This window comes from Marmota flaviventris, chromosome 13 (genome assembly GCF_047511675.1).
Source record: "Marmota flaviventris isolate mMarFla1 chromosome 13, mMarFla1.hap1, whole genome shotgun sequence".
Lineage (NCBI taxonomy): Eukaryota > Metazoa > Chordata > Mammalia > Rodentia > Sciuridae > Marmota > Marmota flaviventris.
The window spans coordinates 54821761-54834091 of NC_092510.1; the positions used below are offsets into that span (position 1 = coordinate 54821761).

The following is a 12331-nucleotide window of genomic DNA, read 5'->3' on the forward strand; positions in this document are numbered from 1 at the left end:
GAATTTGGTAGGGTCCAGGTGAATTTGGGAGAAAAGGTGAAGAAACAGTGTTTAGTATGGCCATAAGGTACAGTCATTGAGAGATCTGACAGGGCATATCCCCTACAGAGGCTCTTTCCAAAGAATACTGAAGAATCAGTAGTTAGGGATCATACAGTGTGTCCAGTTGGGGTTAATACTGCATCCTTTCTAGGAATTTTAGTGCCATCTACATGGTCGTGGATAATAGGAACAGACAATATAATATATCATAAATGTAATTGGATTTTTAATTCAAGTAGATTGATATTTTTTTCTACTCAAAACACATTAAAGTAAGCACGCCTATTTGTTTTCCTCATGATAAAGAAATGAAATCCTCAAGGCAATTTCAAGTTGACTATTAATTATAAGTGACATGAATTACCATCTTATAATGTGGAATTATGCCTCACGGCATTAAAGCTGCTTAAGGAACCTAATTGTCAGCACACTTAAAAGGAATTTATTTTCTGGAAAATACACACAGGTGATCCTAGTTTTAATTAGGTCACACACATCATTCACTGCAGCCAATTATGTATTTCTAGCTACAAACAGCAAACACATTTCTTCACCTTCTGAGACTACTGCCAGCAACAGATCTATACGCATGCTTCACATGAAAATGGACTATTTCAGCAGTCAGTCTTGCCACATGGCATATACGTTCAAATATTCAGAACTTCTAATGTGACTTTTTCCTATCAAGTTTTTAGAGGAAAAACTCTCTTCTTCCTGAGAAAAGTGAAAAACAGTTCCCCTTAAAGGTGACTATAAACATGCCGACATGCCCCAACTTCAAATGAATGTGACCACTTGCTGCTATTATTTATGGTGTTTCACCTGTGCTCTGATGATACCAGTAAGCCCAGTGAAAAGGTGTGACTCCATCACAGAGAACTTCTCTCCCTCCAAGATACTCACCTGCGACTTCGGCTGCCTCCTCTATTTACAGGTCTTTCCATTTCTGAGTCGTTGTCATTATCTTCTGCCTCATCCGATTCCTCCTCATTGTCATCAGAATGCAGATCTTTCATTATAGACCTTAAAGGACCTGAGCAATGACAGTGAACCACAGCGAATCAAATATGATTTCAAACAAGCTTTGCCCTATTAGAACAAGGGAATGCTTTCCAGCACTGAATGCCAGTTAAAAGTAATTATTATCCTATACAGTCATACCATTTGTAACAAAAATTTGGTTCAGTTTCTGGAATGCAAGCTCTACCTAAACATAATAGATTTTTTTTTTCTGTTTTCATAATAGATTCCCCAAGCTGTTCATTAAAGAATCTCTATTTTCTAGACTTTTTTTTCAGTTTTTCTCTTCCCTAAGAAAAATTACACCTAAAAAGAAACAGATCTATTAGTAAATTGGATGTTTTGTTAGGTTAATCCATGTATTGAAAAGTTGAGATTAATAAATCACTGTGGTTCTAACTTGTTCTTGGCAATGCAGTCTTTGTGTGGTAGTTTTTGATCTATTAAGGTTTAGCTGTTCCTTTTATTTCAAGGTCAATTTCAGGTCAAGCAAGTATTTCAGTCAAGTTCAGATTATAAAGTATTTCAATTCCGTGGTGTAATGTCCTATCTCTGATCTTCATATTGATCTTGGACAGAAGGTCTTGTTGCAACAATTTTATACAGCCAATTTTTATTTTACTTTTTAAGAAATTCCTGGCAAAATACCAGCATGCATTAACATAAATAAGGCCATGTAATAAATCAGGTGCCCAGAAAATTCAAGACAGTATCCAGTATTAGATGGGAGGAAAAAAAACATGAAGCCATAACTAATTTTATTCTAGGGTTGAATAGAAATGTGTTCGCTCGCGCACACACATACACACTCACATTCTCCCCACCCCCATTCATCACCCCCCCCCATGCATATAGCTTTTACTATATGCTAAGTGTGATGAAAAACAAGATAGGTCTTTTAAATTTTAACAGAAGAGATTGTAAAGACAATCAAGAAGGTGGCAGAGGCACTTCCATTTTGGATCAGGCAATTCCTAAAGTCTAATTTATGATACATATATCTAAATTATCAGTTATTCAGTTCTAAAATAAGTATTCACTCCCTGCAATTGCACATTCTGAAAACCCAAACTTTCTCTGCTTTCATTGTGGGCTTATTTCTTTTGGAAGTCAATGGAACAAGATCCCTGAATAGCCAAAACTATCTTTTATTCTTTTTTTTTTTTTTCTGGAAGCTTAGCCTTAGTCCAAATACACACAACAGTTTAATCCCTTTCAAAACATACAAGGTCATTAGGAATTCAGTTGTGATTGATGAAAAAGATGATGTTTAATAAAAGAGTAAAAACCAAACTATTCTTTGATACTAACTCATTTTCTATGTAAAAAATAAAGGGGGAGGCCTCATTTGAAGATTTTGCACATATACCGAAAAAAAAAAATTAGTTGTATGTTCTAGTTTAATTTTTTTATTCAGGGTTTGGGTTAACAGTTGAGCATAAACAGTTAAGAAAAGATATTTTTAAAAAGATATTTAAAAAATAACAAATTTACATCTGCTAAAAACAAACTCTATTAATCTGTAGAAAAACAAATAAAGGCATCTAAGGAGGAAGAGTGAAAACCCATTTCTCTCAAGTCCCGATTTTGATATTGTATTTCCTTTGGGAACTCCCTAGAATGGGCTGTGGTCTATAATCCTTTTGTAAAATGGGAATCTGATGGCAGGGACTGGAAAAAGGGGGAATTTCTAGAGCCTGGCCTCATATATCAGAACAATACCCAAGTGCATTCCTAGGGGAAATAAATACAACTGCATAAAAGTCGAGTTACCATTCAAATAATAAAACAGTAGAAGATAGGTCATAAATCAACTCATTAAGATGTTTTATGAGAAAAATGTCTCCTAGTTTGCCTGGGAGCTACTGATACCTTGTTGCCTGGTCTGGGACGGTGTGAAGCTGGAACTGGAGCTGGAGCTGGAACTGGCAGGACTGGGCTGCTCGGACTTTAGAGAAGAAGAGAAAAACATCATCAATAACTTTATGGGACACTACACATCTAAAATTGAAAACAATATAGTTGGCTCAAAGCAGTCTCTGCAAAAACAGCCTGACACTGCACAAGAAAAATGACTACACATTTCATGATGTCAAAAATACTAGCACAGGAAGAGTTTTGGGGTCCTTTTTCTTTGACCACCTTATTTTATTATGTGCAGAAACAAGTATAAAAACTCAAGGATAAAGAGATAAACACCTGGGTGTTACATAAAGAAAGAACCTGGCTTTGACTTCACTCCTGTTTATTACTATGCACATCTCTTTCTAAGAGATAGCCTGATTACCCTTTCTGCAATGTTTGATTGACTCAACTGGTTAAAACATAGTGGTAATGAGGCCAAGGTCATTAGTTCAATCACATTATGCGCCAGTTGATTTCACTCTGGTCCAAGGCCATGACCCAACCCTAACCCTGTCCACAGTTCACAAATGTAGGCCAATGTTCATAAGGCCCAGCCAAGTCCCACAGATGAGTCAGGGAAAAGTGTTGCCACTATTTTAAAAAAAATAGAAGAGCAAAGAAAAAAAAAATTAAAAAAGAAAAAAAAAAACCCAACTTTTTAATTCCACAACCTATGAATGTCAGGGAAAAAAAGCATAATAGATACACCTTAATCTTTCTTACTCTCAATGAATTCTCCACATCCTTTAATATCCATAGCAAGTTTTACATCTAACTTCCAACCCACCCAACTCAATTCTCTTCCTTCTCCAAACCTACTGAAAACACACTAGATGGATCACCTGTTTCTTACTAGCTACGCTGTAGTGCTTGTAACATACTCCTCCTATGTGCTGCCTCCTATGGGTCTTTTCTTCCAGATAAAGAGGAGACACCAGCACTTGATACAGTAGGGTCTGCCTTATGCTTTCTATTATACCTGCACACTTAGCACTATGCATTATATACAGAAGACACTCCATATTTGTAACTCAAGGCAGCACATTAGGGCCTCTGTTCCATTGTCTGCCAGATTTGTGACATTACAACAGGTGGAGCAGACAACTGAAGAGAAGTGTGCAGTCACCGATGAGACCACCAACACACTTAAATTTCATATATTTAAGGTCAAACTTATTCTTAAATAACTTAGTGATATTGATATGTTTGGTTATTTCTATTCATTTCTAATGTGCTCATAGTCTCAACTATATATTCATGCTATCTGAGAAATACCTGAGGTCTTCCCATGTATAGGACTCTTTTCCCCCCTTTGTTCAATGAAAAATCGAGTTGGAGTGTGAACTAAGTGCATAATCAGAAGCTGCTAAATGAGGATTACCATCCCTTCTCAGTTTATACTGCAGTTTCTCACCACTGATTTTTTTTTCATCTCCCCTCCTAGCAATGAACCCCCACCCGCATCTCCATAAACAGCACCAAACTCCAGATTCGGACACAAGGAAGCACTTTCAGGCATTCCTAATGCACACTTCACATCCTCAGGCTGGATGGGAAAACAGGTGTCAGCAATCTACCACTCATTCTGCAGGAAAAGAGCCAGACAGGATCTGTAATGAGCAGCAGGCGGCCCACCAACCCTTCGCCACTGCAAGCTTTTCTTGAGAATTGTAGTACAATGTCCTACACATTGCCATTTGCGGCTCACAAAGAAGAGTTGGTTTACAAGTACAAATGCCTGTGTGAGGTACTCTTCATTTCTGTTGAGTGCCTCTTCCACGGTTGAGCCCCAATGGTGAGTTATACAACTGAAAGGGCATTCAGTTAGCATTTATGTGCAATGCCCAGCTGTAAAACAGTTCTCCCAGGGCCCGGAGAGTACTCCTTTTCCTCTCCAACTTGCTCTTTTCAGCCATGAAAAGTGCCTGCAAATGGTATTATTTTGATAGCTCTGGAAACCATTTGGGAGCCAAAAAAAGAGGTTTCCTTACAGTGAGCAGAGAGCTCTAATTCCCCGTGCTGCCTGACCAGCACATGTTGAGCTGGACCTAAAGGAGCCATTCTGCTAGAGCTATATGCTGAGAGTGGTATGAACTAGGACAACAAAGGAGGATAGTGGCACTCTCTTCAAACTACCTGCCACTAACCTTGACCCATGTGCATCATGCAAAAGCCCAGGCCAGAACCACACCAAAAGGCATCCTTTTCAACTTCTTACCATAAACAAGGCTAATAATTCTGCATTTGCTAATCTTCAGAAATAAGATAAATGACAAAACACACCAGGAGGAAAAGCCTTTTTATGCAACATTTAAAGTTAACGCCTTGCCTCTGACACACAACACAAAGCATTTGGAAGGCTCACAGTAGCAGACGCTTGAATTCTATAAGAATATTCAAATAGAAAGATAACAGCAAAAGAACTGGATGTTGAATGATGAGCAGCAAAGCAATGTTCTGAAAGCCTTTGATAGTCAAGACAAGCATCTGTGGAATATTAGAGTGGAGAGGAGTTTTAAAACCATTCCAGGCAGAGCCTCTCAGAAAAGGGATCTTCACAGAAAAGGGATCACTGGAGAGCTTGTTAAAACACTGATGCTGCCCTCTCCCAGGGTTCTTGATTCAGTGGGTTAAGAAGGGTAGGTGAACAAACAAGAACCCAGGTGATGCTGAGACCACAGGGCCAGTAACAACCACACTTTTGAGAATCACTGATTGACCCAGCGATTGATAATCATAGACATGCATTAGAATTAGCTAGGAGAAGTCTATTAATTGTGTTATGGTTTGGATGTGAGCCCTGGAAAGGGTAAATCTTTCCTATGTCCCCTTTCCCTCTTTTCTCTTTCTCTGCTTCCTTGCTACCACAAAGGGAGCAGTTTCCCTGTGCTGAATCCTTCTCCTATGATATGCTGCCTCATTTTGCATGAGTTGGCCACCTATGGACTGAGACTTCTGAAACTGTGAGTCCCAAATAAACTTTTCCTCCTCTAAGTTGTTCTTGCCAGGTGTTTTGGTCACAGAAATGCAAAAACTGGCTAAGGCAACAGGTTTGAAGTAGAAATCCAAGCACATTTATAAAAAGTTCAACAAGCCAGGCGGGGTGGTGCATGCCTGTAATCCCAGTGATTCAGGAGTCTGAGGAAAGGAGAATCACAAGTTCAAATCCAGTCTTAGCAACTCAATGAGACCCTGTTTCAAAATAAACAATAAAAACAGGCTAAGAACGTGGCTCAGTGGTTAAACACCTCGCAGGTACCAAAAAAACAAAAAGTTCAACAAAAGGTATTAATAAAAAGTCTAAGTTGAGACCACTGATTCTGTTAGTTACTTCTTCTTTTTCCCCCCAATGGGGGAAAAAAAAAAGTTCCTTATAGAATTTTAAATTTGTGAAAGCACTGAGAATATATATCATGGGAAAAATTAGAAATGTATTGATTTTTCCAGAGGCAGCCTTCCTGTGTGTATTCTTCAGTGTTTTGCAAAAAAGCACTCTGACAGAGCATGGTTACCACTCAATAAAAACAATATGGTGGTGGATGGACCTTACACTCACCCTGACTGGTACAGAATTCAACCAAATGTTAACTGCTCAAGAGCTCTTCTGCCACCAGAGAAGGCTGACCCTGTCTTCTATCTTAAGAGCTAACAATAGAACTGCAGCTCATTTAAAATACATTTTTGATATTAAGAAGAACACAAATCAAGGATGATTATATAAATATAGGTTATTTAAATGTTTTTAAAATGTCTCCATAAACGAGATTGGATTATTATTATTATTATTATTTTTTTTTTTTTACTGAGGATTCATCCCAGGGGTGTTATACCACTGAGCCACATTCCCAGTCCTTTTTATTTTGAGACAGGGCCTCACTAAGTTCCTGAGGATAACCATGAACTTGTGATCTTCCTGCCTGAGTCTCCTGTAAATTAACATCTTTATATACCCTAATGATTGACAAGATATATTATCCTCCATTTTAGACTCTCCTAAGAAACATTTAAAACATGTATAGTTTTGAATGTGCTTGCAGGGTGCATATGTTAAACCCAAAATTAAGAGTTAAGAAAGTTCACTGAGGTTTTGATATAGTTCCCTTGGTGACTAATTTGAAATGTCAAAATTCATTCGAAATATCAAAATTCTCCCCACTAAAAATGGTTTTGCTTCTTGCTGATGTTATGGGTAATCAAACATCTACTAATGAAGTTTCTGTAAATGGTATGCTCCACAATGAAAAATGCAGAGATTAAGAATCTCACTTTTATTGCTTGATAGTTATGTTTTGGAGAAGATTGCTTAAGCATTAATTTCCTTACAGAGTAAAAGCACTGAACCTCATACAGAAGTTATATTAAAGCTGGGCACAGTGGTGCACACCCCAGCTACTCAGGAGACAAAGGCAGGAGGATCTAAGTTGGAGGACAGCTTAGACAACTTAGTAAGGATCCTGTCTCAAAAAAAAAGGTCTGCGAGTATAGCTCAGTGATAGAGTGCCCCTAAATTCAATCCCCAGGCCGGAGTGGGTGGGGTAGAAAAAGAGTAGTAGTAGTAGTTATATTAAACTGATATAATTAATTTTAAAGAACAATAACACCTTGCTCAACAATTATGGAAAACATTCTATCTCACTAATTCCCTTAATAGGTAATATTTTGAGGTAGCTATGTTAATAAAAGTTGAGGTCAAAATTAAGCAAAGAAATAAGTATTGAAAAGTAATCAAATAAGAATTGGGTGTAGTTAACCTAACAAAATTAATGCAAAATTGAATTGTTAAAAGGTTAGAAATAAGACAACTTTGAATTTCATCTGGTCTCATCTTAATAACTGCCTCAAACAAACATGTTACAAGATCAAATCCTTATTATGCAGAAAGGAATATGAAATTAAGAACAGACCAACTTTGGTAACTGCAGCCTCTTAATGTGCCTTTGTGTAACTCCATCAGATTCTTACTTCATTTGCTTTATTGTGAGGGAGGCAGGTGCTATGGACTAAACTGTGCCTCCTTCCCTAGGATTCACCTGTTGGTGAGTGTTTGGAGATAATGCCTTTGGGAGATAACAAGGTTTACAGGATGTCAAGAATGTGTGGGGCCTTCCTAAGGAGATTAGTGCTTTATCAGAAGAAACACCAGAAAACCAGAGCTTTCATTTTCTGTCTTACTATGTAAGGACCCGGCAAAAATGTGGCCATTTGCAAGCCAAAAGAGAGCCTCACTGGCCTCCTTGATCTTGGAATTCAATTGGATCTATTAAGAAATACATTCCTGTTGCTTAAGCCTCTAGCCTATGGTATATTGTTATGGCAGACCAATCTAACCAAGAGAGCAGGACACGTTTTTGTTTTGTTTTGTCTGGGAGACAGAGAGAGAGAGAGAGAGAGAGAGAGAGAGAGAGAGAGAGAGAGAGAGAGAGAGAGACTTTTTTAATATTTATTTTTTAGTTTTCGGTGGACACAACATCTTTATTTTATTTTTATGTGGTGCTGAGGATGGAACCCAGCGCCCCCGCGCATGCCAGGCGAGCGCGCTACCACTTGAGCCACATCCCCAGCCCAAGGACACTTTTTTTTTTATTGTTTTTATTGACATTTTACAGATGAGGAAACTGGAGCATAGTAAGATTAAGTGGTGACATTTAGGTGTATTAGAACCAGATTTTCTGACTTCTCATCTACTGTTCTTTCTACTGCATCTATCAACTTTGAAAAAGTGCAACTCGTTTAAAGCAGTGTTCCAAACACACTAATACCTTTTATAACACTAGTGTTAGAGAACACCATTTTCTATATCACTGTGAAAGATGTACTGAATATCCCTCTGTCCACAAGGGACATCTTGTGATCCACACCTAGCTCAAACCAGTGGTAAAACAAAACACTTCATCCCAGAGGCTTACTGTGCCTGAATCAATTGCTTCCAACATTTGTCCAATCAATACTACTACAGATCCTGACTAGTTCCTTACTAGTTCAATATGTTTTATGAAGAAGGGCAGGAAAGTTTCTCCTCTGAACTGCTCTGATCCTCTTGATACTGGCCCTGATGAGGCAAGAGAGAACAACTATTTATTTTACTTGCCTTCAAAGGTGATCTACCCTGTCTTCCTAACTCTACAATACAAAATCCGTTAACATCCAAGAACAACAACAAGTTTAATGTTTTAAATAATCTGTTTAATAACATTTTCTTTTAAAACAAGGTGAAATTGAACAAAGGCCACTGGAAGCTAAAACCTTGATAGCTAGACAGTGAGTCAAGTTTGTGAATATAGGGAAGACTTTACATCTCCTTTTGGCAGACTCCTTCCATCTATATTATGACAACTTGAATGAGCTGGATGTTAAATTAGAACCCTATTTAGCCTCTAGGGCTCTTGTATGATCAAAAGCTATTGTTATACCCATCATTTTCTGGTAAGAGAACAAGAGCATAAGAATTATCCTCCCAACTAACTGTTTACAAAACCGGAAAGGTCCTTATTTCTTACATTTTCAAATTACAGACATAAAATCATTCTGGATGCCAAGATAATGGGCTTTATGTTGGGGTACCTCTGTTTTTACAACTGCATTTGGTTTCTTCATTATTATCATCTTCACTATATTATTATTAAATGTTGTCGTCCTTTGGACTTATCATTCCCTGTCTGAGAACACAAAATCTCATTAGGAAACAAAATGGCCTTGGGGAACAAGGGTCTATAAATCTCTCCATAAGACCCTTTTCCACACTTGGGGATGGCTGTAATTTTCTTTTCGCTTCCTCTCTTTTAAGCAGAAGAGCCTCAAGTCTTTTATCTCTCATCACCAGTCATACTTTGAAGGTTGCTACTAACTATTATAGCCAGAACATGTGCTCTTTCAAAAAATCCAGTGGTTGAAAGATGGTGTATGTGCCAGATGTGTCCTAAGAGATTACTAGCAAGAATATTTACTCGTATCAGAGCTTTAGGAATGCAAAATCATCTGCAGATAGATCATTTGCAGTTTTACCACCTATAAGGATGTTACCCTTCTTTGAGTAAAGATTATGTATAGAAGCAGAGTCTCCTACTAGCCATTAAACATACCACTTATTTCACTTAGTATGATAGTCTTCAGTTCCAACCATCATGTATATCCATAAGACACTAATTAAAAAAAAACAACAAAACTAAAAGTAAATAGCAGAAAGATCAGTAGAGTAGAGAGAAGGGAACAGGGAGGGAGGAAGAAAGGAAAAGGGAGGTACTGGGGACTGAATTAGAACAAATTATATTCCATGTTTTTATAACTATGTCAAAATGAATCTTATCGTTATGTATAACTAAAAAGAACCAGAAAAAATATAAGTAAAAAGCAGAGTTGAAATAAAGTTAAAATATATTTATACCACTTAGTTTTAAAGTCAGAGACTTAACTGTTTTTGCCCCCTTCTCTTTTGTGTGTTTTTAAGGGTGGTGGGTAGAAAAGAAAAAAGTTACAAGTGAGAGTTCTTACAGCAGCAATGCCTCAAGACAGAAATAGGAAGAGGAAAAGAAATTTCCTGATAGAATTGTCCCAAATTAATAGATAGAGCTGAACAATGGACTTCAAAACACACAACTGCTCATCAGTTCACAGCAAGATCCTGAAATTTGTCCGAACTCTCTTCAGTCACTTGGGAAATAACCCAAGTTATTATTCAGAGCACTATAAACTTGAAATTAATGTTGCATTTTTGAAGTTTATAAGGGCATTACTGAATTGAATAAAGTCTTAAAAATACATTATTTGTGGTTACAGGTCTCAGTCTTGGCTTAAAAATTAAAATTATTAAATTGAGTGAATTCAGGAAACAAGGTGGTAATTAACTGAGTTAAACTAAAACATATATATCTGAAGAGATCCTTTTGACAAGACATTTAACTGCATTTCCTTATTAACTTTAGACCATTTTTTAAAAAGGACTGCTTTAAAGTGTTCTTAGAGCATTTGATTGGCACCAGTAGACTCTTTATACACTTATACAAATGTCAAGAAGATCTATTAATTTTAATCTTTGAACTATCTTACAGATTTTCCCCTATTAAATGTGAAGCTTGGATTTATTATCATGGCAGTTGCATTAAAAGTTCATTTTATTGGCTAAGATCTTACTTCCACAGTGCTTTGAGTTCCAAAATAATAAAAATCTGCTGGGAATGAAATAATTATTTTAAAACTCTCTATCATTGACAGGTCAAAAATGCAACATCTTCTCACTGTAATGTAATACAACAAAGGCTAGTTGCAAGCATTGTTTCTTTGTAAGCCTTGCATTTTCTTAACTAGAATAACAGTACATATTCCAGGTAATACACTGGAGCCCTTTCTTCTAGCTAGATCAGAAGACTCCAAAGCTCCTAGGGTGTGTGCATGAACACATGTGCACATGTAGATAAGTATAAAATCCATAAGGGCAGGGTAAAAGCAAATAATTGAGCTTCCATTTATATTTTCTTCTGTCTTTCCCTTTTAAATGTTCAATATTTTGTATGTACTTTCTTATACATTAATACAGTAAAAACTACTTTGGTTGGGAAACATACATACATTACAGATACATATTTACTGAGAGAAATGAGTTTTTAACACCATCCTTATTGATAATTGTATAATTTACCAGTTTAAATCTCAATCGTATCATATAAATTTCAAATTCTGGAGTGATATGTGCTAAATATTCAGGACAGTGCCACTGCAATTTACTAAGAGACATCTAGACTTTTGCATCCTATTATATTTAATGCTCAAAATCAACTTAGAGATGAAACATTTAGGGATTTTGTTTTGTTTGTTTATTTATTTATTTTCTTGGTGCTGGGGATTGAACCCCGGGACCCTACACTGCACAGTAAGCACTCCACCACTGAATTACATCCCAATTTTTTAAGTTAAATAGAAATACTGCAACAAGAGTTCCTTATTAAGAGGAAACACAAAATTATATAGATTTTCTTAAAACAAATGCAAATATTTTATAAAATCCCCTGAGAAGCACACTGTTGGCTTTATTTGAGACTCTTGTAGTGTTTACTGGAAAATATGCAGTTTTAGTGAAATTTTTTTATAAACACCCTAATATCTAAATATGCTACACTTAAATTCATTTCTGCTTAAAATGGCATATCCTAACAAACAGTTTATAAAGATGGAACTCAATTTTAAGAAAGAGTTAAGAAGTGGACTTCTAAGAAGTCCACTCTATCTCAATGAAAATGAACTAAAATAGCACAAACATGGCACATTTAAGAAACTCTTCTCATGTGAAACCATTAGGAGGTAGGATATTTTGTTTTGTTCTCAATGTAGTCTTTTAAAATGTGGTGTTCAGAATCACATATTCTCTTTTAGT

At 36.7% G+C, this 12331-nt stretch overlaps 1 protein-coding gene across 2 annotated transcripts in view; it reads right to left on the reverse strand.

Moving 5' to 3' along the window:
• Mllt3 (MLLT3 super elongation complex subunit) overlaps window positions 1–12331 on the reverse strand; it is a 259432-nt gene that overhangs the window by 16113 nt on the left and 230988 nt on the right. For both annotated transcript variants that reach the window (XM_027950583.2, XM_027950584.2), the window contains exons 6-7: window positions 2935–3010; window positions 946–1075 (exon numbers count right to left, since the gene is read on the reverse strand). In XM_027950583.2, the coding sequence (XP_027806384.2) occupies window positions 946–1075; window positions 2935–3010 (206 nt within the window). The remainder of the gene's footprint in view (window positions 1–945; window positions 1076–2934; window positions 3011–12331) is intronic.